At 37.4% G+C, this 27,944-nt stretch overlaps 2 protein-coding genes across 2 annotated transcripts; one reads left to right on the top strand and one right to left on the bottom strand.

Moving 5' to 3' along the window:
* Positions 1-41: 41 nt before the first annotated feature.
* LOC106874131 (myotrophin) lies at positions 42-26,479 on the bottom strand. Its single transcript, XM_014921744.3, has 4 exons — positions 26,301-26,479; positions 7,137-7,247; positions 2,175-2,258; positions 42-580 (listed from the first exon to the last, which is right to left on the bottom strand). Exons 1-4 carry the CDS (start codon positions 26,367-26,369, stop codon positions 494-496), a joined length of 351 nt encoding a protein of 116 aa, XP_014777230.1. The 5' UTR covers positions 26,370-26,479; the 3' UTR covers positions 42-493.
* Positions 26,480-26,723: 244 nt separating this feature from the next.
* LOC106874126 (glucosamine-6-phosphate deaminase 2) lies at positions 26,724-27,916 on the top strand. Its single transcript, XM_014921741.2, has one exon. It carries the CDS (start codon positions 26,846-26,848, stop codon positions 27,653-27,655), a length of 810 nt encoding a protein of 269 aa, XP_014777227.1. The 5' UTR covers positions 26,724-26,845; the 3' UTR covers positions 27,656-27,916.
* The last annotated feature ends 28 nt before the right edge of the window (positions 27,917-27,944 follow it).

The following is a 27,944-nucleotide window of genomic DNA, read 5'->3' as shown; positions in this document are numbered from 1 at the left end:
GTTTGTTACACACACACACACAAAGAGAAAACAATCTTAAGCTGTTTTTGTTCATTCTTTATTATTATTATTATTTAAATGTAAATATATTAAAAAAGAAAAAGAAAAATATAAAGCACTGGATCAATAGAATTTTTTCATGATAATTGTTTTGTAATTAAGTTTGGAAACAAGGAGTTGGTAAGCTGCTTGCTTGTGTGTTTGTAGTTGCATGAGCAAGGTAGAAGTGGTGGTATACGATTACCTTGATAATAACAATAGTTAGAGCTATGAGTTTACGAGCATTCCAGATACGGAGTTGTGTGTACATCTATGAGACTGTATTCGTAATTTGTCCGAAAAGAAAGAGAAGGTAGACGTGGAGAGTAGAGAAGCTGAATTATGCGAGGATAAAGTTTGTTCTGTTGATGGACATTGTGTTTACTGTGTGTGTGTGTGTTGTTGCTACAGGTGGTGGTGGTGGTGCAATGAGACACTTAAACATTTAGGGCACTTATTTCAGTAATGTCTTCATTTCCTCCGAATCTGCACATTCAAAGAGATGACGTCCATCTGGTGCTTTGATCTGTTTGTCGGCACCCTGAAAACAGAAGAGAACAATAGCCTTAATAGCATTTAAAATTATCCATATACATAAAATCTTGTGTGTGTGTTTGTTTCCCCTATGCATGCCCCACCCCATGTGGCCCTTCTAATTTTTTTTTCCTAAGCAGTATAATAACAAATTTCGCACGAGGGTTTTTCATTACTTAGGGAAGGTTGCAAGGTAGTGGGGAGGGTTTCAAATTTTGGCCCCCTATACGACCCTTCAGATTCTTTTTTTGCAACGGTATAATAGTTTCACCTTTATTCTTACTGTGTGTGTGTGCGTGTGTTTCCTCTATGCATGGCCAAACTTCTAAATAACGAAACATCTTCATACAGACACATGTTTATACACTGCAGGATATCTTTCAGTTTATAAACTTTCTAAATTTTGAAGTTCAATATTTCCATGATATCAACACGAGTTGTTCAAATAATTGTTCGTGGAATGGACCTAATAAAATTAGCTAGAGTACACTCAATATTTCATATTTAAATCTGATGTGACTATTTCTACTTGGATACTCGTCCTGCCTCAGATTCGAAATTGAATCTACAATTTCCCCCTAGCCAAACTTCTGGATCAATCTGTACCAAATTTGGCATGAAGGTTTTTCATTACTCGGGGAAGGTTCGGGGGGGGGGGGGGTTGTCGTAAACTATTCTGATAGAAGCAAACACAATATTGAATAATTCCCCACCATGCGTCTACGACCCCACCTCTTTATTTTAAAGTAAAGATAAACGCTTTTTTTAATTGTGATAAAGAAACAAGAGGTTTAGTCCTTACCACCAAAATCCATTTCTCTTGGGAAATATAAGAGTGATGATGTCTCCATTCCACAGATCCTGTTAATCCCATCTGACCTCCCTTATGAATTTAAACGGCTCCAGTTCCCAGTGAAACTAAGTTTTGCTATGTCCATAAGCAAATCTCTCAATGTTGTTGGACTTAACTTTGCGTCTCTCATGGGCAATTATATGTAGGATGTTCGCGAGTTGGAGGACCCAAAACTCTTTTTCTTTGTACCCCAATTAAAGGACAGACTGAAAACGTTGTATATTTAGATGTTCTACAAAATTAAACTGTGATTGATTTCAGGATTTGCTTTAATAACTTCGTTTATACTCCCGTCATCTGATATATTTATTCTGATAAAGATATTTTCAGAAAAATTTTATCCATTTCCTTTAACTTCTGAGCAACACTGGGTACTTTATATTTATATGTATATATTGTTTTTTTTATTATAACTGAAACCAAGGATTTGTCTCATGGCTTGAATTTCACACCACCATGACCTGAGAGTAAGACAAACCACATTTTCAGTTTCAATAAAAAATAAAAAAACCATCCACAACACATGTGTGTGTGTGCATATATATATATATATATATATATATATATATATATATATATATATATGTACACACATACACTAATACAATGTGGGATATTTGAAAGGCGAGTGTAGAAACACATGAGGAGAGAAGGAGGCATACAGAAAAAGAGAGAGAGAGAGAAATGGAATGAAGCAGAGACAGACAGAGATAGTGATGCATAAATAAAAGAAATCTTTAGTTCTCACCTGGGATATAAGGTATTTGACACATTCAGCATGGCCTTCCCATGTGGCAGCTAATAATGCACAGATTCCATGTTTGTCTAATCGCTACATTGCAAAATAGAAGAACAGTCATTTCATTAGCACACTGCAAAGGAGATTTAACAAGTCATTTAAATCTTCAGCCAAATTTACTAATTAACAATAAAAATAAAATTACAAGAGGTTTAGGCGAGAAGCTTGCTTCCCAACCACATGATTCCAGGTTTGGTCCCACTGTGTGACACTTTAGGCAAGTGTCTTCTACCTTAGACTTGGGCTGACCAAAGGACTCCCACCCCATCTCAGTCACGAGATCTTGCTTTGCAATTACTTAGTGACCTCACTGCTGCTGGTGCCACATAAAAAAACACCCAATAAACTATGTAAAGTGGTTGGCACTGGGGAGGGCATCCAGCTGTAGAAACCATGCCAGACAGATGGTGTTTGGTGCAGTTTTTTTTGATTCCCCAGTTTCTGTCAAACCATCCAACCCATTACAGCATGGAAAACGAACATTAAATGAGGATGATGAACTCGTTACTAAACTAGCATTTGGAGCATAAATTAACATGAAATCTTGATGGAAGATGTAATTTAGATCACTTTCAAACAGTGGTTCCCAAAGTAGGTGGTATTGCCCCCCCCCTGGGGGCAGTGGAAAGATCCAAGGGGGCGTTGAAGAAAAGTTGGGCGATAATAGGGGTAGCTATTCATGTAAAAACCAAAAAAGAATGTACATTATTTACATTTGACAGATATTTGTCCTCATTTCATTTGTTGTTAACACGTTTCAGCTGATGTACCCTCCAGCCTTCTTCAGGTGTCTTAAGGAAATTTCGAACCTAGGTTCTCATTCCTAAGGTATTTTTCAATGTTATTGTTATTATTATTATTATTCAGGTCACTGCCTGGAATCGAACTCGGAATCTTGGGGTGAGTAGCCCACGCTCTTAACCACTACGCCATATGCCCATCAAATGTAAATAATTTCTCATCTCTTAAATATAGAACTGAACAAAATAATGGGTTCATTAGGTTAAGTTTTTGTTTGTGAAATACAGTTGCTTTGAATTTGCTTTAGAAAGAGGTCTATGTTTGTGATGGTTAGTTGGGATGGGGGCGCTAGGAATGTGGCCTGGGTGTCAAGGGGGCAGCAGTCCGAAAAAGTTTGGGAACCACTGCTTTAAAATGTGAACTTTGTAGCAAATAACCAGGGGTGGTCTCAGATGGGTTGGTGACAAAAAAGTTAACATAAATTGTCTTTATAATACATCAGCTACATCTGTCTCTGCATCACTCACAATGCATTGGATAACATACACAGCAGAATAGTAAGTTTGATATCAGACCCTACTTGTTAAATAGAAGAATGAACCAACAAGAAGAATCTACTAGAAATAGCAGCTAAATTCAAACCACAACTTACAAAAAAAAAAAAAAAAAAAAGCATTGGACACTGTGTTATACTAATAAATACACCAAAAGATAGGATGGTCACGACAAGCGTTGTTGATCAGAGGCCTTCTGATAAAGGGCTAAACTACAACAAACATAAGAATAAATGGCCTTGTTTGGAAACAGATAAGGGTTGGTCACACTAACGGTAACTGGGCAGGAGAAATAGCCTCAACAAATTCCAGCCGATCCATGCAAGCATGAAAAAATGGGCATTAAACCATGATGATGATGGAGATAAACCTATCACAACCATCCCCTAACAATTCAGTGGATGGCTACCTTATTCAATAAGGATATCTAGTTTAGGAGTTGACCTGCAAAGGGCTGTAATATCTTTACATTTTGTTACCTATTTTTACAGTGAACCAGATGGGGTTAGTAGTGCCAATTGGTGACACTTTAAATAGCTGCTGCCAGTAGGTAGCTGAAGAGATAAGACAAATTCTTGAGTTCATTAAAACGGTATCTGTGAATTGAACAAACTGGTTTTTTTATGTTTTTGTTTTTCTGGGATGCTATCTCACAGGAAATTGATACTTGAGAGGACTGGGAGCGGAAGTGGTGAAGAAGCTGAAAACCAAATTATCTTCCAACATATGCGGACAGATGTGAATGACTCAGATATCAGTTATCTTATACTGGCTTCTGCCACTGAACCGTGACCATGCTGGGGCATGGCCTCCAAGAGTTTTACTCAAACAAATTGTCTCCAGTACTTATTTTTAAAAAAAATCTGATACTTATTCTATTGGGCTCTTTTGCCAAACTGCTAAGTTATGGGGATGTAAACAAATCCATGTTGGGAGAGGGGGAAAAAAGCCTCACGAAGACACACATACATACATATGCACATATATATACATACACATATATATACACACATACATATATACACACACATATATATATAAACACACACACACATATATATACACACATACTTTTTGAAAATTTATGATTTTTTAAAAACCTCACCCCACCCTCTTCTACCCAACCAGACTGATTTTGGTCAATTATTTTTGCACTCTGCACTTAAAAACCCACAAGGCCTTTTCAGTGAGAAAATTAAAAAAGTCAATATTTTCAGACAAGAAAGGCCTGCAATTTAAAGGAGGTTTCTCTTATTTCTAGCACATCTCACAACCATCTTCCTCATTTTTTTTCTGTCACTCTCACATGTATATGTATACACAGACTTTCACAGTTTCCATTTACCAAATTCACTCACAAGGCATTGGTTGGCCCGGGGCTATAGAAGACACTTGCCCAAAGTGCTACCACACAGTGGGCCTGAACCTGAGACTACATGGTTGCAAGGAGAGCTTCTTAAGCACACAGCCATTCCTGTGCCTATAATGAATACGAGGGTGTGTGTGAGAGAGAGAAAGGGATAGAGGACCATGTAATAGCAGTAATATAGAATATATTTAATAAAAAAATTAAAAATTGTAAAGCATGGTGATGAATCAGCAGGGCCAAAAAGGCTTAATCCCTTAAGCTCTATTCACAAAATATCATGTGACAACTCGTGCAAAGGAAAAAAAAATGCTTGCCAACAGCTTAATTTTGGGATTGTACTTGAGACAGCCGATCGCATATACTTTCCTTATAAAACCTTTATTTTATCAGACCATACATTTAGTTGCCATGGAAACCTCTGATGACCTTACAGTTATTAGCAACTTCTAACACAATTTCTTGTTAATTATATAATTTAAGCGACAGTCCTCTCCTCACATTTCTTTTAATTAAAAAGAATATAAGTTAATTTTCATATAGGCGCAGGAGTGGCTGTGTGGTAAGAAGCTTGCTTCCCAACCACATGGTTACGGGTTCAGTTCAACTGTGTGATACCTTCGGCAAGTGTCTTCTGCTATAGCCGAAGCCTTGTGAGTGGATTTGGTAGACGGAAACTGAATGAAGCCTGTCGTGTGCGTGTGTGTGTTTGTCCCCACCACCATCGCTTGACAACCGATGTTGGTGTGTTTACGTCCCTGCAACTTAGTGGTTTGGCAAAACAGACCAATAGAATAAGTACTATGCTTACAAAGAATAAGTCCTGAGGTCGATTTGTTCGACTAAAGGCGGTGCTCCAGCATGGCCGCAGTCAAATGACTGAAACAAGTAAAAGAATATTTTCTTCTCTAATCAAGATCTTGATTCCGTGTTTGTTTATTTATTGCTTTGTTCTTTTATTTGTTTCAGTCATCTGACTGCGGCCATGCTGGAGCAAATCGACCCCAGGACTTATTCTATTGGTCTCTTTTGCTGAACTGCTAAGTTACGGGGGACGAGTGATGGTGGTGGTGGTGGGGGGACAAACACTGACACACACACAATGGGCTTCATTCCGTTTCCGTCTACCAAATCCACTCACAAGGCTTTGGTTGGCCTGAGTCTATAGTAGAAGACACTTGCCTAAGATGCCACGCAGTGGGACTGAACCCAGAACCATGTGGTTGGGAAGCAAGCTACTTACCTACTCACTTTTTGCTTCATTTCACTAGTTTTTGCAGTATGTTTTACTAAAAATTTCATACTGTGTGTGTGTGTGAGTGTGTGTGTATTAGGGTATATATATAATAGGTGCAAGTATGGACGTGGGGTTAAGAAGCTTGCTTTGCAACCACATGGTTTTAGGCTCAGTCCCACTGCACAGTACCTTGGGCAAGTGTCTTCTACAACAGCTCCAAGCCTAACGGTGCCTTGTCAGTGACTTTGGTAGATGGAAACTGTGTGGAAGCCTGTTTATATATATGTACATGTGTGTGTGTGTGTGTGTGTGTGCTTGTTACCTACCTACTGCTTGACAACCTTTGCTGGTTTGTTTGCATTCCTATAGCTTAGAGTTTCAGCAAAGGAACATGACAGAATAAGTACCAGACTTGAAAAAAATTATATATATATATATAAAGTACTCCGATTTGTTTGACTAAGCCCTCTTCAAAGCAGTGTCCTGCCATGAACCACAGTCTAAGGAGTGAAATGAAGAGATAAAAGATATTCCGAAGAAGAGAAATTTACTTTTACACTTTGTATTTCATATTTTGCGCAAGGAAGGGTATCCAGCCGTAGAAACCATGTCAAATCAGACTGGAGTCTGGTGCAGCTCCCCAACCCTGGTTAAACCATCCAACCAATGCTAAATTATGATGATGATGGTGATGATGAACATCAGAAATTGATAAAAGTGTAGCACTGAGAAATATTTCTCCATTAGGTGTGTTTATTTGCAAATGTCTTAAAAAACTGGTTTTATCAATTGGGTTTTATGAGTTGCAAAGGGAAATAAGCGACAGAATTACAAGAGTTAAAGAACCTAAAACGATTAAAAACCAAACATAAGACAAACTAAGAATTGTTTTGGTGGTAGTACTGGTCCTTCCAGCATGGTCACAATTCAGGGGCTGGAATTGGTAAAAGAATGTTTGTATGAGTGATAAGATTTGGAGTTACAAGTTATGGAAACGGTTCAGAAATACTTACATTGAGATCGGCTCCTTTGGTAACTAAGTATTTTATGATCTCTATTTGTCCGTAGTCGGCAGCATAATGGATGGGGCATCGACCTGAAATTTCTGCATTTACATCTTGATTCTAGAAAATGAAAGAAAAATAGGAAATAAAAAATAAAACTACACATTAGACAACATGGAAGAGGTGATTTCAGTCGGCTAACATTTAGTACAATTGGTGTTTCACACTTAGGCATACTGTGTATGTGTGTATGTGTGTGTGTGTGTGTGTGTGTGTATGGTTATGTGAGTCAGAGAAAAGAGAGGGAGAGGTGGAGGAAAATGACGGGAGGAGGAAGGGAGTTAGTGAAACAAAATAGTGGAGGAGGGAGGTAAGACTTAAAGAAAAGAGAAGCCCAAGTAGAGTTAGGTTACTGGTGCTTGTAATATGTGTAAATAAGATTTCAAAAGAGAGTTGCTCGTTTTTTTCAAATGGAAGTACAAAGCATTAACAAAATATAAACAAAATCAAAAGAAAGTCGCTGTTCTAAGGTAAAGAACGTAAATACCTCAGCCAGGCTGTTCCACTCGTAATAGCTGTAGCAGACTGACAGGCAGCCGTTTAGCCTGTACTGGAAGAAAGCTTTCACCAATATATACCTTTTAACTTGTTTTAACATTAATGTATAGCTTGTCTCAGGGGTTCAAATACTTAGAGAAGAGAAGAAGCAGCAGTTAGAACGATCATTATTACAAAAGCTGAAAGACATACAAAAGTTCACACACATGTATGTGTGTGTGTGTGTGTGTGTGTGTGTGTGTGTGTATATATATATATATATATATATATATATATATATATATATATATATATATATATATGTATGTATATATATAACCCGCAAGAGTAAGCAAGAGAGACAGAGACAGGCAGAAACAAGGAAAGTGCCCCTTGTATTTGAATACTATGCAAATATTCTTTTAAAAAACTTTTCTTTTAATTTTTCCAAAACTTAATTGTTTTCCATTCTTAGAGTTGGAAAAGTCTCAATAACTGAAATAACTAGGGTGAGACAGGAGGTAAAGCTTATATCAGGCTTCAATATGAAGGGAACACATTTCGAACCAAGATTTAGCACCGAATTAAGGATGCAACTGAGATACGAATAAACACAACATATGGGAACAATCTGACAACCAAAAAGAAAGGAAGAAAACTAATTGAAAAGCATATTTATTTTAGAATGGCAGCCTTCCTCATAGTTGAATAAAACTAACCAATGTAACAAACATTGTGATATAAACTACTCTATATACATTTCAAGCTAACAATAAAGCCTTTCTGTGGAGTTGCTTGACTTCAAGAAATAACAGCACCTACCCTCTACTCTACCCCAATTAATCTTGACTCTCTATACAAGTGCAGACATAGGTGTGCCATAAATTTGCTTTCCAACCATGTGGTTCTGGGTTCAGTCCCACTGTGTGGCACCTTGGGCAGGTCTTCTACCATAGCTTTCGGACAACCAAAGCCTTGCGAGTGGATCTGGTTGATGGAAACTGAAAGAAGCCTGTTGCGTGTGTGTGTGTGTGTGTGTGTGTGTTGGTCACTCAAAGTGGGTGGAACTCGTGGGAGAGGGAAACCCAGGAAGACATAGGATGAAGTACTGAAGGATGACCTCAGGACACTTAACCTTACAGAGGAGAAGGCAAAAGAGCAAGGTAACTGTTGCCTTGCTGTACTCTAGAAGGCCTGTCCCCTACAACAGATTTGCTAATGCCACTCCCTGCTACTGAAGAGGTTTGGCCTGCAGGGGTCCTGTACTGGTACCACGTGAAAAGCACCCAGCACATTCTGTAAAGTGGTTGGCATTAAGAGTGGTATCCACTCATAGAGACCATGCCGAATCAGACTGGAACCTGGTGCAGCCCTCTTGCTTCCCAGCTCTGGTCAAATCACACGACTCCTGCCAGCACATTAAATGATGATGATGACCTGTGTGTGTGTGTGTGTGTGTGTGTGTGTGTGTGTGTGTGTGTGTGTTGGTTTCTGTGTTTGTCCTCCATCACACCACTTGACAACTGGTCCCCATAACTTAGTTCAGTAAAAGAGACTGATAGAATAAGGATCAAGCTTAAAAAAGAGTAAGAACAGGGATCGACTCATTTGACTGAAAGATTCAAGGTGGTGCCCCAGCATGGGCCGCAGTAAGATGCTGTGATAGTCAGTCATAGAAGTAACTTGGATTTCAAAAACAGGGAACAAAAATATGCAACCCCCACCAAAAAAAAAAACAAAAAAAAATCAGGGCCGAGGGGGGGGGGGTATTGAAGGAATATTAAGATAGAAGCCAGCAAAGTGGAGGGGGAGAAAAAAGTAAGTCGAATGGGGTTGGAAGCTAGAGAGAGAGAGAGAGAGAGGGAGGGAGAGAGATGAGGTTGGAGGTATAGAGAATCTGCTGAATTGTCCAATCAGCATCCTTGCACTCCACAGTATATGTGTGTGCGTGTGTGTGTGCGTGTGTGTGTGTGTGTGTGTACAAATTCCTTCCAGGTAAGGAAAGCTAACATGTACACAAAGATATTAACCTAAATAGATTAATACAGCAGCAGAGATTAAAATCTGCTGTAGAGTGTTTTTTTCTCTCTCTTCCTTTCTTTTTCAAAGACAAAAAAGAAAAAAACAAAACAGATTACTCAGTGAAAGTGAGCTGAAAAGAGGATTAAAACATTGTACGATGGTGATGGTGACAATTTCCTTATTTGCTTTCAGTGCATTGAAAAATTACAAAAGACTACAAAAAACCCCCCAAAACACAGATCACTCAGGAGAGAAACAAAATTTAAAAAAAAAGGAGGGGGTAACATTATTACATTTAGCAGTGTAAATATGATGGAGACTTATAGTGCAATATTTCTCTCTTCTTTCTCCATGGCTATGTTATATATGACTGTAGAGCAGCTCCGGCTAGTCAATAAAATTGAAATTTGTGGACAAAGTAAGGTATGTCTTCACAAACAAAAAGCAGATATGTGTGTGTGTGTGTGTGTGTGTGTATAAATATATATATAAACGCACACACAGACATCGTATTTTAATGTGTATAACGAACCCTTTTTTGTCAAAAATTAGGTTAAAAAAATATGGGAGGTTCTTATATGTGGATAGTATAAGAATCCCTTACAAAACCCTTTTTTCCAAAATTTTAAGCACCCCTCGAAATTAGGGGTTCCTTATGCACATTAAAATACAGTATATATTCTTTTATGTGTTCCAGCCCAAGAGCTATAATCATGACCCAGCGAAAGTTGGACTGCTATATCCAGGATTTGAACCCGGGTTACCACAGCCACAACATGGGGTCCTGGCCATCAGACAATCACAGCCATTTATATTTATTTATTTATTTAATCAGCAGAATTCACAGAGTGACTCAAAAGCCAAGAGTTTCGTGTGTTGGCTTCCCTGGATTAAATAAAGAAAAAATCTGAATTACTTTTTTTTTTTTATGTTTCAGTCATTTAACTGCAGCCATGCTGGAGCACCACCTTTAGTCGAACAAATCAACCCCCATGACTTATTCTTTGTAAGCCTAGTACTTATTCTATCAGTCTCTTTTTGATGAACCATTAAGTTATGGGGACGTGAACACACCAACATTGAGTGTCAAGCGATGGTGGGGTGACAGACAGACACACACATATATGATGGATTTCTTTCAGTTTCCATCTACCAAATCCACTCACAAGGCTTTGATTGGCCTGCGGCTATAGTAGGAGACACTTGTCCAAGATGTCACGCAGTGGGAATGAACCCAGAACCATGTGGTTGGCAAGCAAGCTACTTACCACACAGCCACTCCTGTGTTTTTTCATACAATCAATTTAAAACCTTTTTTTTTTTATTGGTTTCAGTCACTAGACTTTGAAGGTGGTGCCCAAGCTGGAGCAGAACCATCAAAAACTTTTAGCTGATCATATAAACCCCAGTGGTCATTATCAAACCAAAAGTCAGTTTTACAGGACAGGCTTCTGCACAATTTCCAAAGCTACTCTTAAAGATCTGTTGCCCAAGGTACCACATGGCAGGAATTAAACCTAGAACCACGAGGCTGCAGAGTGAACTTTTTAACCACATAGCTATGTCTATCTTCAAAAGAGAAGAAAGCTAGCGATAATCAAAACTAAGCGAAAAGACAGGAGGCGGTGGAGTGGCAAAAGGCTAAGCAGTGCAAGGTTTTTAGAAGAGAAATTAAGAAAATTTATTGTGCTTTTCGAAAAGGTTTTACCACCAGCATAACTGACCTAGTTAAGTTAGTGTTAACATAATTAACAGAGTTAGCATGGACAAACTAATTAGACAAAAATAATTATGCAGTGAGGAAAAGGTAGTATTAATTCAATGACTAATATTATCTTAATTATTTGAACAAGAGCTGAAGGACAGAGCTAATAATGTTTAAACCATTAGTTTACAGGTCTGAGCTGTATAACAGGGGCTCTCAGAGGTTTTCTCCTGGTATATCCCTTCCTCATGTCCAGTAGTGTTGGGTGTACACCTTATGAAGAATACAGTGTAAAATCGTTGGACACCACAGAAAGACAATAAACATAAATGGCAGTGCCCCAGCATGGCCACAGCTCATGAGCTGAAACTAGATAAAATGAAATGAAAATATATTATTTGGTCTGCCCCCACCCCAGGGTTTGGTTTTTGTTCCCACTACTCTTCCTTCTAGACATCAATGACTCAATCTAATTGCTGCCATGTACAACAACACCAACTCTTACGTTATAAGGTGACCCTTTATTCCTCCCCAACTTTCCACAGCCATCATCATCATCCACATAAAACCTAGACCAGTGATTTTCAATCTTTCTAATATGCAGGGGCCAAATCCCAAACCTGGATTTGTTTAGGGGACACACCAAAAAAAAAAAAAAAAGTAAAATACAAATCAGCTGAAGAAAAATTTATATTTATAGAGGGAAGACCATCAGGGGTCACTGGAAGGATACTTGAGGGTTGCATGCAGACCTGGGAGCAGTGGTTGAGAACCGTTGACCTAGATACATGCTAAACCTCAATGGCCAGAGACCTTGAGAGTATCTTCCAAGGGGCCATGCTAATCTTGTCTCAAGCATTAATTCATATCAAGAAAACAACCCATCATTCCTAAATACAGAGGGTGCTCAGTTAAAGACTTCATGGTTACTCCAGATGCTGGGCCTACTATCACTGAGGATCTTTCCTGGAAGAAAACAATTCCTTAACATAGCTAGGGCCACATCCATGAGATGGGCCTTTCTATTCAGGGCCAGATAATAGAAGTATTTCAACAACCCACAACAGTTGCCAACATTCTAGAAGGTTAAGGTGAATCTCACAATGAAATACAATTCTTACAGAGTTTCTACAGCTGGATGCCCTTCCTAATGCCAACCACTCTGAGAGTGTAATGGGTGCTTTTTATGTGCCAGCGGTACAGAAGCCAGTCAAAGCAGCACTGGCATCGGCCACGTTCGGATGATGCTTTTTACGTGCCACCAGCACGGGGATCACAACTACAATTTCCATTTGATTGTGATTTGATTTCATTTTGATGTAACTTGACGCAATAGGTCTCCTCAAGCACGGCATGTCACCCTACAATCCAAGGTACTTTTGAGTGGGCTGGTTATGCAAGACTGGTGTAGGTTACAGCTGTGAATATGTAATTTTATGTAATTGTAATTTTAATTTATAAAACAAAGGTGTTTAGCTGTTTCAGCTATAAACTATTTCTGCGACATCAGCGAAAACCTTCCGACTTCATACCTTACTTAAAAAACAAAACACATAGCAATGGTACCTTAACAAACAACACAAACTGCTGACTGGTTGGGTAGCTGTCACACCCACGCTTTTTAATTCATACCTGTACAACCTTCATTCACTCTTAATAGAAATATGTACAAAGCCTTACACGCAGCAGGCGTCCTCTCACCATCGCTCAGACAGAACACGCTCAATCACTAACCCTAACCAACCACCTAGAAACCTGTCTCTATACAAATAAACTAAGAAGTACTCCTACCAGTTACACCAGAGAATGTCAAAATCAAACAGAAGACAACAAAAAACAAAAAACAAAAAAAAAACCACTAGCAACTCTATTACGTTTGTAGCTGAGAGGAAACCCAGAAAAAGAAAGTATAAAAAATGCAGAAATTCCAAGAGCACTTTCTCATAGGCATCCCACTTAAACTAACAGAAAGAGCAACTGCCATCTTACGAAAAAAATAGTTTAGATCTTGAAAATTTTTCCATAACAAGTAATAATAAAAAAATAAAAAGAAAGAAAGAAATATTCTTTTATTCCTTTATTTGTTTCAGTTGTTTGACTGCGGCCATGCTGGAGCACCAACTTTAGTCAAACAAATTGACTATAGGATTTATTCTCTTTTGCCAAACTGCTAAGTTACAGGAACATAAACACATTAACATCGGTTATCAAGTGATGATGGGGGGGACAAACACAGACACACACACACAAACATATATATATATATATATATGTATATATATATATATATATATATATATATATATATATATATATATATATATATACGATGGTCTTCTTTCAGTTTCCATCTACCAAATCCACTCACAAGGCTTTGGTTGGCCTGAGGCTATAGTAGAAGACACTTGCCCAAGGTGCCATGCAGTGGGACTGAACCCGGAACCATGTGGTTGGTAAGCAAGCTACTTACCACACAGCCATGCCTGCACCTAGTGTACTTTGCATAAAAACACTAGTTGCTGCATAGACTTTACCTGCAAATTGAAAGACCAAATGGACAACACGTGAGTGAGTTTGTTACAATTATGACTGTAACCCTAACAGTACTAGACGTGTCCACATGTTGAATCATCTCTGAATAACATCCAGAACATTAAATATAACACTGACTGGCTCTCGTGCCAGTGGCACGTAAAAAGCACCAACTGAGCGTGGCTGATGCCAGTACCAACTGACTGACCCCCGCGCTGGTGGTATGTAAAAAGCACTACCTGAATGTGATCGATGTCAGGTCACCTGATTGGCTCCTTTGCCGGTGACAAATAAAAAGCACCCACTACATTCTCGGAGTGGTTAGCATTAGGAAGGGCATCCAGCTGTAGTAACACTGCTAGATCAGACTGATACCTGGTGCAGCCGCTGGCTCTCCAGACCTCAGTCACACCGTCCAATCCATGCCAGCATGGAAAACAGACATTAAGCGATGATGACGATGATGATGATGACTGTATAATCGTATACACCTAGTTCAGACAAACACAAAAAGTAGAAAGATAGAGATAACATAATCATCAGTAATCTCGTTAATCTTCAAATCCTAAACACAGCCAGCCATCACTCACAAACAGGTTAGTGTGGCTCAGCAACATGTACCATGCTTTTGGTAATTGTTTGAGGTACCTTTGGTAATCGCTTGAGGTACCTATACAGTACAGAGCAGATACAGACACTCACTTGGCCGCCAACCAATTCACATGTGGAGCTCATGAAACAGCCCCAAAACTGGTGACATCAACATCATCATTTAACATCTGCTTTCCATGCTGGTATGGGTTAGATGGTTTGACTGGAGCTGACAAACTGGAAAGTTGTACCAGACTCCAGTTGTCTGTTTTGGTTTGGTTTCTATGGCTGGATGCCCTTCCTAATGCCAACCACTCTACAGAGTGCACTGGGTGCCTTTTATATGTCACTAGCACAGGTGCCTTTTACGTATGAAGAAAAACCAAACAGTATCCAAGTAAGCAATCCCCACGGACTATATACACACATATATAACAAGCTTCTTTCAGTTTCCAGCCATCAAATCCACTCCCAAGGCTTTGGTCATCCTGGGGCTGTAGTAAGACATTTGCCTATGGTACCACACAGTGGAACTGAACCTGGAACTAAGGGATTGGGAAGCAAGCTTCTTAACCAGACAGTCACGGTGCCAAATAAGAACAACAAAAGTACGAGGCAGGGAAAGAATATGCAGCCTCTGCAGATTGCCAAACTGCATCTAAATGGTAAACCATTCTGTATAAGTAGGCTGAGGAATAGCAGATCTGTCAGACTGGATCTGTAAAATACACCAAAGCATTTGCTGACTTGGATTAATTAACAACATACCAAACCAGTTCGGTTTTCTTCTTAAAAGAATTTTATTAAAAGAATCATAAAGCATGCAATGATGAAATCTTAGAAATCTATAAATAAAACACACAAGTTATTAATTTATTTCATAATTAGCAGCAGCTGGTTTAAGTTATTCATACTGCAGACGGTGAATATTTTAAGGCATGACTGAGTGGTTAAGAAGCTTGTTTTGCAACTCTGTGGTTTGGGGTTCAGTCTCACTGTGTGGCACCTAGAGCAAACCCTGGGCTAACCAATGCTTTGAGAGTGAATTTCGTAGACAGAAACTTTGTGGAAGCTGATCATAAATGTATTTGCGTGTGTCCCCTCACCACTTGGCAACTAGTGTTGGTTTGTTTATGCCCCACCCCCTATATCTTAACACTTTGGCAAAGACAGACAAGTACCAGACTTAAATGAAAAAACTAGTATTGGAGTTAACTTGTTTGACTAAACCCTTCAAGGTGGTGCTCCAGCATGGCTGCAGTCCAATGACTAAAACAAGTGAAAGAACTAACCAATTCTAGATTCTGTATAAGGTTTGCCAAACACAACAATAAGGACAACTTCAAATAAGAGAATCAATATTACAGATTTAGCTTAATTGCGCTCACTCACACTCACTTGCTCACTCACTCACGCATGCACACTCACACTTGGCATAATAGATATAAACCGTGAACAACGTCAAACAACAATGAAATTAGTCATGAAGAAATGTTAGATTTCCTTCAAAAACAAAAAAGAAAGAAAAGACAAAAAAAAAATGCAGCAAAAGAAGCGAGAAGTGGGAGAATTAAAGTAGCGTGCCAATTCTAATTTTGGCATTCTGACACTTAAAAAATTCTGTTGTTTTCTTGTAAGAAAAATTTTTTCTTGCAAAGCCTAAATTCTTCTTACCTGTCTTAATATTATTCACGACCAGTCACTCATTTAAAGTTATTTTTACAATAAATATCTGCCCTGGGGTATCTGGTTCCATTTACTCTGATAAATCTCAACTGAAGCAGGACATACAAGGCAGGAACAAATTTAAAAGGGGTTATTATATGGAGTTATGTAGTCACTTCATCCTACCCCCTCATCCAACCCAAGCCTCTATATCCCCTCACTTATTCTCACCACCCCCAATTGTCCCTTGAGGGAAGGTTCAGGCATCTCCACCATCATTTCTCTCACTTATCACTGTCTTTATCGCAAACTCATTTTTTTTTGTTTTCCAACTGGGGCAGCCATGTATCTACTCTTTAGCAAGATACCTATATTTCTCCCTTCTAAACCTTAAATCTCGCAACTGGGACAAAGTCACCCCCTGCTCACCCAGTCGAGGGTTTTTTTTTTTGGTCATACAAGGTATTTGGTGACCCTGTCAGTACTGGTGCTACATAAAAAGCACTGGTGTTGGGGCCATGTAAAAAAACATCCAGTCCACTCTGTAAAGTGGTTGGCATTAAGAAGGGCATCCAACTGTAGAAGCCATGCCAAAACAGACAATGGAATCTAGTGTATCTCCTGGCCTTGCCAGCTCTTACCAAACCATCTGACCCCTGCCAGAATGGGAAACGGACATTAACTGATGATAATGATGTAGTTAGCTCCTTTAATGTTACCTTCAAAACCCCAACCAAAGTCAAGAAATACCAGAAATATATTAAGGGCAGACAATTACCCAGGGCTGTCATCTGCAAGGAAAATAAGTTAGTGCCACCACAGTATACTGAAGATGAAAAATAAAATCTAATTAATGGTACTTATGTAGTAAGACTAACATCATCCTCATCATCTAATAATGTCCACTTGTCCATCCTTGCATGGGTTGGATGGAATTTTGAGGCAGATTTGCTACAGCTGGATGCCCTTCCTGTTGCCAACCCTCACCATCTTTTCAAGCAAGATTAATATTTCCTCATGGTCAGACGGGTTTCTTGAAAAACTGGGAACAAATATCACTGGTTTACAACTACCACATGATGTCAAGACAAGGGCACACACACACAAATTATAGTAGAAGACACTTGCCCAAGGTGCTGCACAGTGGGACTGAACCCAAAACCACATGGTTAGGAAGCAAGTTTCTTAACCACACAGCCAAACCATAACTTTAACAAAAAACCCTCCAAAAATAGAACAAGCTTTGGATGTTGATTCTATGTTCTTTTTGTCTTTTTCCCTTGATGCTCTATAAATACATTCTTTTGCATAGCTTCCCATTTTAGAGAACACTGATCACAGCCGTGGCTGTTTGTCTTGCATTCCAGCACGTTCTAGCAACAAAAGTGTAGAAACAAAATGAAGCAGGTGAGCCAATACAACGTCGTTTTAAGTCTGCTTTTCTATGTAGGCATTGGGAAATCATCATCATCGTTATTCAATTTGCCATTCTTGCAATGGGGAGGTCAAGTCAGTTCTTTGGAATTACTGCTCCACTCCTTAGATGGTTTGGGAACCATATCTCACTTGTATGTCCATGTTTGGCAGGTTTTCTAGACAGTTATCATGGTACTCCGTCGGTTACGACGTCGAGGGTTCCAGTTGATCCTATCAATGGAACAGCATGCTCGTGAAATTAACATGCAAGTGGCTGAGCACTCCACAGTCACGTGTACCCTTAACGTAGTTCTTGGGGAGATTCAGCGTGACAGAGTGTGACAAAGCTGGCCCCTTTGAAATACAGGTACAACAGAAACAGGAAGAGAGAGTGAGAGAAAGTTGTAGTGAAAGAGTACAGCAGGGTTTGCCACCACCTTCTGCCGGAGCCTCGTGGAGCTTTAGGTGCTTTTCGCTCAGTTAACACAACGCCCGGTCTGGGAATCGAAACAGCGAGTACACTGCCCTAACCACCAGACCATTGCGCTTCCACTCCAAACAGTAGTATAGATAGAAGGGAGCAGTCCACTCCGGGCACTGATTTTATTTCAGTAATTTTTTTAATAAATAATGAAGATTTGGAATATAAATTAACATGGAATTTTGGTGGAAGGCTTCAGATCACTTTAAAAGAGAGAACTGTTTGTATCATAGAGCTAGGGCCATTTTCAGGTGGGTTATGGCAATACTCATTTAGTCATCATGAAATGCCAAGACAAGGGGACAAACAGACAAACACATACACTATATATATACACATACATACATACTGTAGACTTATTTCAGTTTCTGTCAAACAAATCCATTCACAAGGCTATGGTAGAAGGCACTTACCCAAGGTGCCTCACAGTGGGACTGAACCTGAGACCACATGGTTGGAAAGCAAGGTCCTTAACCACACAACCAAGCCTGCATCTATAAGATAAGTCTTAAAAATGCTTATTCTTTTTGTTTTCTGAATAAAACTTAGCTTTCTGCTCCTTTATCCTTCCAATTGTCTTTTAAGAAAACCATACAGTCATAAGATTTTCTCTTTCTTTGCTAGAAGGAAGAACCATGAGAAGATGGCTGATTCTCACCCACAAGACTAAAGTACATTTGGAAAGATTAGTTTAGTAAATTTGTTCATAAAATTGATCTTTCTGAAAAAGTTGGAAAACTGAAAGTTTTAAAATTGTCTTTAAATGAATTCCTGTCTCCACTAACTTTTGAAGAATTAACCGAAACCTTGTAACACATGTTTGTTTTAACTTTTGAAAAGAGAAAAATTTCAACAAAAAACAAAAAGAGAAATTGTAAATGTTCTCAAATGAATTATGTTATTTCATTTACATTGTAGCAAACAATGAACAAATACTTGCAAAATATTAGTTTTGTCTATTTATAGAATATTTTTGTCTTATTTAACAAAATGTTAACAGCTGTTGTTTACCAACCAAAGCCCCTCCAAAAAAACAGTCTTCAGTGACGTGACATAATACTTAGATATTATTTTAGAAACTCCTTTACATCTGCCTAAAACACTTCCCTTTTGTTTGCTTGAATCCCCCTTCCCTCAAAAAAATAAAAGGTTTTCATTTCCATCTGCCTCTACCCCGCCTGCCTTGCTTTTATATTTACAGCTTGCTTAACCTCTCTCAGCCCTTAGATACATGGGGCGCAATTTCAGATAGTAAACAGATCTGGTGCTATTGAATCAGACCATTCTCAACGAGTTATCTAACTGGAAACATTGAACAACATTGTCATTATTTGCGAATGGTTTGTGAAAATATTGCAGGTGAGATAGAGTAAGGCAATGTTTAGTGGTTTAAGGATTATAAAAAGGTTATAAACAAGCACAGCCATGGCTGTGTGTGATTAACAAGCTCACTTTGCAACCAAGAAGTTAAAGGTTTCAGTCCCATGCCTTGTATGTGAATTTGATGGTCAGAAACTGTGTGGAAGCTTGTCATATATATATATATATATATATATATATATAGTTATTTATAAGGGATTTCAATCTGGACAAGACACTTCTTTCTTAAGCTCTCTGCAAACATACAAATACACCAGACTAACAAAAGGTTCTGTGATTGGTATAAAATTCCAAATAATCCTAAGGCAAGGTCCAAAGTCGAAGTCCATCATCAGTTAATTTTGTAAATCCATGGTCGCATTCCCCAGTTAAATCGGGTCCCTCTTACACAGAGTGATATGCAAGAAAAGGGATAAATAATGAGCTTTACATGTGTAAATCCCATTATTTAGGCCTTTTCCTATATACATATATCATCATTTAATGTCCATTTTCCATGCTGGCATGGGTTGGACGGTTTGACAGGAGCTGTCGGCTGAAGAGCTGCATGGGCTCCAGGTCTTGTTTTGGCATAGTTTCTACAGCTGGATGTCCTATTCATATATGTGTGTGTGTGTGTGTGTCCCACCTTGACTACAGTCTAGTGACTGAAACAAGTAAAAGATAAAAGATTATAGAATAGCATAGAACAGACAGTAAATATAATTTCTTAATTCAAAGAATTCAAATCTTGCTATGGTCAATTTTGCTTTTTTTTCTTCTCAGAGGTCAATAAAATAAAATATCTGTCATATACTGAGGTTGATGCAAAAAGTTTTACAAAGTTGATCCCTAAGAGACAATGAGGTTAAATACAAGATGTTGCTTAGTCCCATCTATAAAACACAGACACACGCACATATATGGTGGGACATGCAGGTCTGTGGAGTAAGAGGCTCACTGTGACACTCTACTGTGCAACACCTTATTCAAATGTCTTTTACTATAGCCCTGGGTCAACCAAAGCCATATGAATGGATTTGGTAGATGGAAGCTAAAAGAAGCCCATCATATGTGTGTGTGTGTGTGTGTGTGTGTGTGTGTGTGTGTGTGTGTGTGTCCCACCACTGCCTGACAAGTGGTGTTGGTGTGTTTATATACTCATGACTTAGTTCGGCAAAAAAGATCAATACAATAAGTGCCAGGCGTAAACGGTTAAAAAAAACTAATAAAGTAATGGAGTTGATTTATCTGAATAAAATTCTTTAAGGCAGTGCCCCAGTATGGTTGCATTCTACAAGTAAAAGACATAACATAAAGATATCAAAAAGTTCCTGATTGAAGGAATGTGTGCGTGTGTCTATAAACACACACACACACACACATTTATTTGTGTAAAGCTGCAATTATTAACTATAAATTAGAGTAATTATTTATCTTGGTTGTATTTTTGTCTCATAAATTTGTGATTGGTTGTAAACTATGAACATTTTATTATGAATGAATTCACACAACTTCCTTGCACTTATCTACAAAGCCTGTTGACACAGTCTTTGCTCAGAGTCTAATGTGGTAAATGAGATAAAAAAAAAACTTTCACATTATAAAACAATACTATCAAGAACTACAATTAAATAAACATGTTGGACATACAAGTCCTCTTCCCACACTCACATTTTCTTTGTTATACCTGATGGCCAGTTGCACATTCTAAAAGAATGGAGGCGTCAAAAATTGTGAAACTAGTTGAAAATTTTGGGGGGAGAAAAAAAAAATTATTTTCAGTTTCTGCAAGAAATTTTGTGTTTTAAATTAGAAAAAAATGGCTGATTTTTATTATCCCACCCATCTTTTGAGACAGGTGGACTTACTGGAATAGCTAACACTACCTCATGGAGAAGGAAAAGGGCAAGCAATTGGGGGTGCTTTCCTTCTCTAAAATAAGTTTTTGACCAAAAAATGCAATTTATTTTCCTTTTTGCTCTCTTTCCCCAATTTTTGCCTTTTTCCTGCAAATTTTCACTATTTCTGCCCCACCAAATATTATTTTCCCCATTTTTGTCCTCAATCCTATTCCGTCTCCTTTTTCATTAAATTTCTCAGGAAACAGCCAGAGAGAAAAAAAAAGAAGGACTAGAGAGAAGGGCACCAAACCGTAGTTATGCCTAAAAATTCTTATTGCTGAAGTCTTAAAGAAAAAACTGAAATTAGTTAAAAGTGAAAACGATAAAATACCCACCAAGTTGTCAACAGCCTGATATACGAAGGAAGCTAGTAAAAACACGAAGAGCTTAGAACTAGTTTACAGTATTTGATAACATTAAAACACGCCTCCCAATTTCAGCAGCGTATTATCAGGAAAAAAGTTTTTAGTTCATTAAAAGGAAAATTAGCTTATGGGAGGTCGGCCTCACTTTGCATATAGAACCCGTTATAATTTTTTGAGCCATTTTTTTCTATGTCCATTCCCTTTTGTTACCATATCGCTATGGAGATATACTGGCTGTATTTCAATTAATTTTGAAAATAAAGTAGAATTTAGTGAAATAACCGTCATTATCAAGTTGGAACATAAATTAAAGAGAAATTTTAGTGGAACCTTTAAAATCAGAAGATTTTAAACAAGAATTTTGCATCATAGAAGCAGGAGCGGTCTCTGGCGAGTTGGTCTTCGCCGACAACGTCCGCTAATGAAAGGATTGTCTTTGAATCTATCGCTTCTTGTGTGTACTTTGAAACAAAACTGAATGAAGACGCTGCCAGAGATCTTAATGAGAACATAAACGATTGGTTGTGCTCAACTAAATGTCTTTTAATGCTGTTATAGGAGTTCTCATGCCAGAGAATGAAATACCAGCACGTTAATGAACTGAAAGTTAAAAATAGGTTATTCTTCCAAAAGTAAAGCAAATTGCATTCTGCGGCATTTACCATTTAAACAAGACATATATAAAACTAATTTGTATCATGTGCACGATAGAAACGAAAACTAATAATTTAATAAAAGCACAAAGCTTTCACTTTGGCAGCTGTTATTTTTCTTCCAACATAAAATGTTTTCCCATACTTAACAGTTTTACAATCGTGACATAAATTTTGATGTAGTTGTAACAGTTTAGCCCTGAGTCAAATCATTATCAAAGGCATTCTAATTGTGATCAACCAGTCTTTATTTTCGATACATGTATCGAGGACTACATTAATACGGACAAACACATTGCTTTTAAAGTCAAGAGGAGGAAGATGTGATTTGACAGAGATTTGATTGTTATTTGAAATAACCACCAAGAAACACACTTAGCTCTAGTCATCAATGCTGTTAATTATGAAGTAGGTGGAGTGTCCAAAAAACGATGTGGGCCGACTAAGTATATCGTAGTACTTATAATTATCTCTTCAGCTTCCTCGACTTTTAAATAAATAGACTGCTGTGTGGCAGAATTAAAAAGCATTATATGATGGTAGAGAGAAAAAAACAAAATATGTATTGTCTTTTTGTCTCTGTTTTTTATAAGGTCACATTTTTTTTTCTCACTAAATGTGAAGTAGGATTATCCATACAAAAAAAAAAAAAGAATATGTGACATTAACTTTCGAATACTCGTGAAACACACGAAAAACTAGCCAAGTTTAAGATATTTAAAGTTACGAAAAGCAAGCTGGTTATAGAGGTGCAAGAAAAACCGGTGACATAAACGAGGGTGACTATTGATGGTTGGTGTGCTAGAAATAGCAGTAAAAATCTTCAAATTACATGCAACCGATTTTAATAGATTAAACACATTTCATAATGTGGCCCTGATAAAAAGAAACAAACTAGAGGGTCACAGACAAAATACCTTTCTTTGATCATAAATCTACTCGACCATGTTTGACATTGTCCCCTGAACAATCGTTACAAATGATAAAAAGTCCGAGCATGTAACACTAATTGATATTATTTCAATTATATTTCGTTAATCTAAAATAAATTCTTACTTCCATCCGAACTCCAAAAAACATCGTGGTAATTATTTTTAGAAAGTTCGTAAATCAAATAGAAATAAACGAAATCAATAATCAATACTAGTTACTGATTGATTGACGAAAGTGAAAGCAGAGCCATAAACACAAGGATGGTTAATAAGTTTTGTTTATAAAAGTCTTTAATTTGATGACTAACGTTTTAATAAAAACATAATTACTTCCTTGAAATATACAAGACTCTCTGCGGAAGCAACGACGTCAGGCAGTTGCTTCTTCTTAAAGACAACCATTTCGGTAATTCCATGCACAGCCTCAATAAACTGTATTCTGCTGATCTTTCTCACCTGCGTCATTAAATTGCTATCAACTTTATCCTATTTGCATTAAATATGTCTCCACTTCGAAGTTAGAAGTGACTCGGAAGTAACGAAATAGAAATAATCAGTTGAATACCATTCTAAATGCTAAATAAATTTTAAAGAATTTAAAGAGAATGAGGCACCCATTGGGTTAAGTACATGTAAGAGCGATGATTCCGTACTAGCTTTACAAACTTTAGTTGGGAGATATTGGTAGTTGCAGCCGAAAGCGAAGGCTTTATTATAATACAGAACAGACGAAATAAAGGTTAATTAAAAGTCCGAAAACGAACATGGACGTTTAGGAGAAACTTATGAAAATTATTTGGACAGGTAAAGGTTTAAGATATGAGAATAGAAATGGTGCGATGCTGCTGTGTAACATTACTATTTCCACTTGATCTGAAGACTTTCCATTTTTACCGGTCAACTTTTGGCGATTACTTAATTTCACCAGCCTTCTCTTTTCAATTGGACCAATTTTTAACTTTCATTTCTTATTAAAGACCTCTACTTATCAATGTTCTGTTTGTTTACTTTTTACATTCCGACCTAAAATAGTGATTTGCCCCTGTAAATGAACTCATCTTTTTACACAATCCTAAATAATAGTCCGTCAGTCTCTAAAGGTAATTTTGTATAAGAATGTAGTTTATTTACACAACGTACGACATATTGAAAGGTGAATCATCACATCCGCCCAATTTGTGTTTGTGAAGAAACCAAATATTTTGCCCAAATTGGTGTAAATTTGTCAGAATAGTGGCCATTAAAAATGAAAGTTGTTTCTCAGCTTTGTCAAACTAATAGCAAGTTGACAAAAGACATTTAAAATGTGGGTGAATGTTGTTCGCAATTGTCCATATCATAAAACGGTTTTATAAATGATTTTTTTCTTTTACTTAAAAGTCATTTATTAAAGCAGTTGTTTAATTGGGATATACCTTTTTCAATACTGTGAAAAATATCAGAGATTCTGTGAAAAATATCAGAGAATGAAAATTGAACAAAACCAGAACAGTTACAAACTGGTGTACGTTCTTGAAGAATATGTTTGTCATTGATTTGAGAGTCATCTGATAGTTATCAATGGAATTAATCCAGATAGATATGAACATCTTTCTGGTGGAATTAGACGAAACAAAAATATTTCTGTAGAAAATATACAAGAAGCCGATGGAGAAAAAAGCCACTGAAGGTGTAGTTTGAGGAAACGCAAAAAAAGAAAAAAGTTTCCTCAAACAAGCATCGGATAAAATAGACAGACAGGCAGATTTTATATGAAATAAAATATATTCTTACATTTGTTGTTCAATATGATGGATTAGAATCATTTTTTGACAACTATTATAGAGAAGCACAGTTAGGATTTGGCCAATACTTCTAACTGCCAGACACAAGCTAGAGTCATTTTGGTTTAATGCCAAAGAAAGATTGAAGTAGGTGAATGGTACAACTAAAGAACTTTTCAAGTTGTTTGAAAAAAAAAATGAGAGATGGTGAAATGACACATGAGAATAGAGGTGGTCGAGCATTTTAACAAGGTTATTTGTGTTATGTTGCACAATAATTACATATTTCATAGATTTGTTATAAATGATAATTGTTGAAAATTTCCTTTAATTTGTCTGAAATTATTATTGTTATAACAATAGTCATATGACAATATTGTTTTGCTTAAAATAATGCTAGAACATTATTATTGTTAATTTGTGAAACAGGAAAACTCCATATTGAGGGTCCTAGTTTACGTTAATATAAAAGATAGAAATAAATTACTTGTTCTCGTATTTGAACCCATAAAAAATATCAACTGAATATTTCCTATTATTTTTACATCACAATGAAGCTTCTTTGCTATCATTAGCTCCGCTAGAAATCGCTGCTAAACCTCTTACTCAGATATCTATCTACGAAGTCAGTGAAGATAGTGTGGATGTATAAAATACTGGAAATGCCTGGATGTCAGAAAGAAAAACACTAAACGGTACGTCCACCCCAATACCCAGCTCATTAAATCTGTTATAAGCTTGTCACTAATAATTAAGATTAATAATGTATAAATTTCTCTCGCACACAAATGGAAATTATCATTCGATGGTTAATTACTAATTAATTTGTTCTATTCAAGTTATATTTCAAAGTCCCGTAAAATGATGGAAGGTGATGTTTATGCCGTTCTTAAAAACATAGAAAATAATCGCCAAAATTCGTTTCAATTAAGAACCGAGGTGCGCGTTGGTTTTGAGAGGTAAAGGCATGAACATCACATCGTTTGATAACGTAGGGTACAGAGTCGGGTGGAAAGAGGACGGATTGATTATAGAGAAATAAATTACACGAGAGAGAGAAAGAAAGAGTAATGAATGTTTGTGGAGACATATTAAGGGGTGGAATATTCTCGTGTAATGACTAACAAACAGAATGGTGCGAGTGAAAGAGAGAAGCAATTGGTTGGGTGAAACATAAGGGTGGATTGTTAGTCATCCTATCAAACCGGGTATTTGAGATAAATGTGCAGTTGATCAACAACAACAAACCTGTTTTTCCATAATTTCTTGCACCCCATTTAAATCTCCGTTTTTGACACTCCAAGCAAGATCAGTCATGTTTAATGGTGTTGATGTTGTTCTTTCCTATCAAAGCTCGACTTGTTGCCGTCGTGAGAGGGACAAACGGAAACGGTGTAGACCGACACCGAACATACTTTACTTAGCTTCGTTTTGATTTGTTCCTCTTTGAAAAATAAACCAATAGGAAAAGTTTTCTCATAACTTACATAATATTTCATACTTTATTGTGTTTTTGCATTAAAATTTTATTCATTTCTACCTGAGATCATTCAGAATTTGTCAATTTTATATATTTTATTAATACAACTAATTTTAATAGACAAATGTTATGTAAAATATTGAAAGTAGAAACACAAATGGAATTATAAATGACGGGTTATTTTCTAAGATGAACACCGTATAGCAATATAAAGAGTGGAATGCGAAGGGAAGTAATTCTCAGTCTTGTTTCGTTGGACTTCATTCATTCGTCTCCGGTTTTCGTTGACTGACTCAGCTGTGAAGAAAGCACCATGCGTCTCGTTATCTTGGATACAAGCAATGATGTCAGCGATTGGGCTGCAAAATATATCAGGAGGAAAATTCTGGAATTTAAACCAAGTGCTGAGCGATATTTCACCCTTGGTCTGCCAACTGGTAGCACACCCCTCGGAACTTACAAACGATTAATTGAATTCCACAAAAATGATGGCCTTTCTTTCAAGTATGTGAAGACCTTTAATATGGACGAATATGTTAACCTTCCCCGCGACCACCCAGAGAGCTATCATTCGTTTATGTGGAACAATTTCTTTAAACATATTGATATAGACCCGAGCAATGTGCACATCCTGGATGGCAATGCTTCTGACTTAGTCAAAGAATGCCGCGAGTTCGAAAAAAAGATAGCAGAAGCTGGTGGCATTCAACTTTTCGTTGGTGGAATCGGTCCTGATGGTCACATAGCCTTCAATGAACCTGGTTCCAGTTTGGTTTCTCGCACAAGGGTGAAAACCCTCGCGCAGGAAACGATATTAGCTAATGCTAGGTTCTTCGGTGGAGATATCGATAAAGTGCCAAACATGGCATTAACTGTTGGAGTGGGCACTGTGATGGACGCCAAGGATGTCATGATATTGATTACAGGTGCACACAAAGCCCTCGCCCTGCACAAATCCGTGGAAGAAGGTATCAACCACATGTGGACCGTGTCTGCTTTTCAACAACATCCCAGCACGACTTTCGTTTGTGACGAAGATGCCACCTTGGAGTTGAAAGTGAAAACTGTGAAATATTTCAAAGGTCTCATGCAAGTCCACAATAAATTAGTTGAAGATATCTAAACAATTCGGTTATCAAATGAGGCCACCTTTTACAAGTCACAGGTTATCTTCCAATAATTCAACTGAGTCCGGACAATCCTGCAAGTGGTTTATTTTCCTCGTTTTGCCTGAATTATGAAACTTGAAAATTTATCTTTACAATTTTATTTTCTAAACATTTTGTTTTGAAAGGAAAAAAAATATTTTTCTATCGTATTACTCTAAAAATGTATATTACAGACCAATTAAAAAAAAAAATAAAAAACGCTGTTACTTAGATAATGTTTTATTTGCTTTATTGGGGACTTTG

Source organism: Octopus bimaculoides, chromosome 7 (assembly GCF_046866305.1).
Source record: "Octopus bimaculoides isolate indiv1 chromosome 7, ASM4686630v1, whole genome shotgun sequence".
Lineage (NCBI taxonomy): Eukaryota > Metazoa > Mollusca > Cephalopoda > Octopoda > Octopodidae > Octopus > Octopus bimaculoides.
This window is presented reverse-complemented; position numbering and strand designations above follow the sequence as displayed.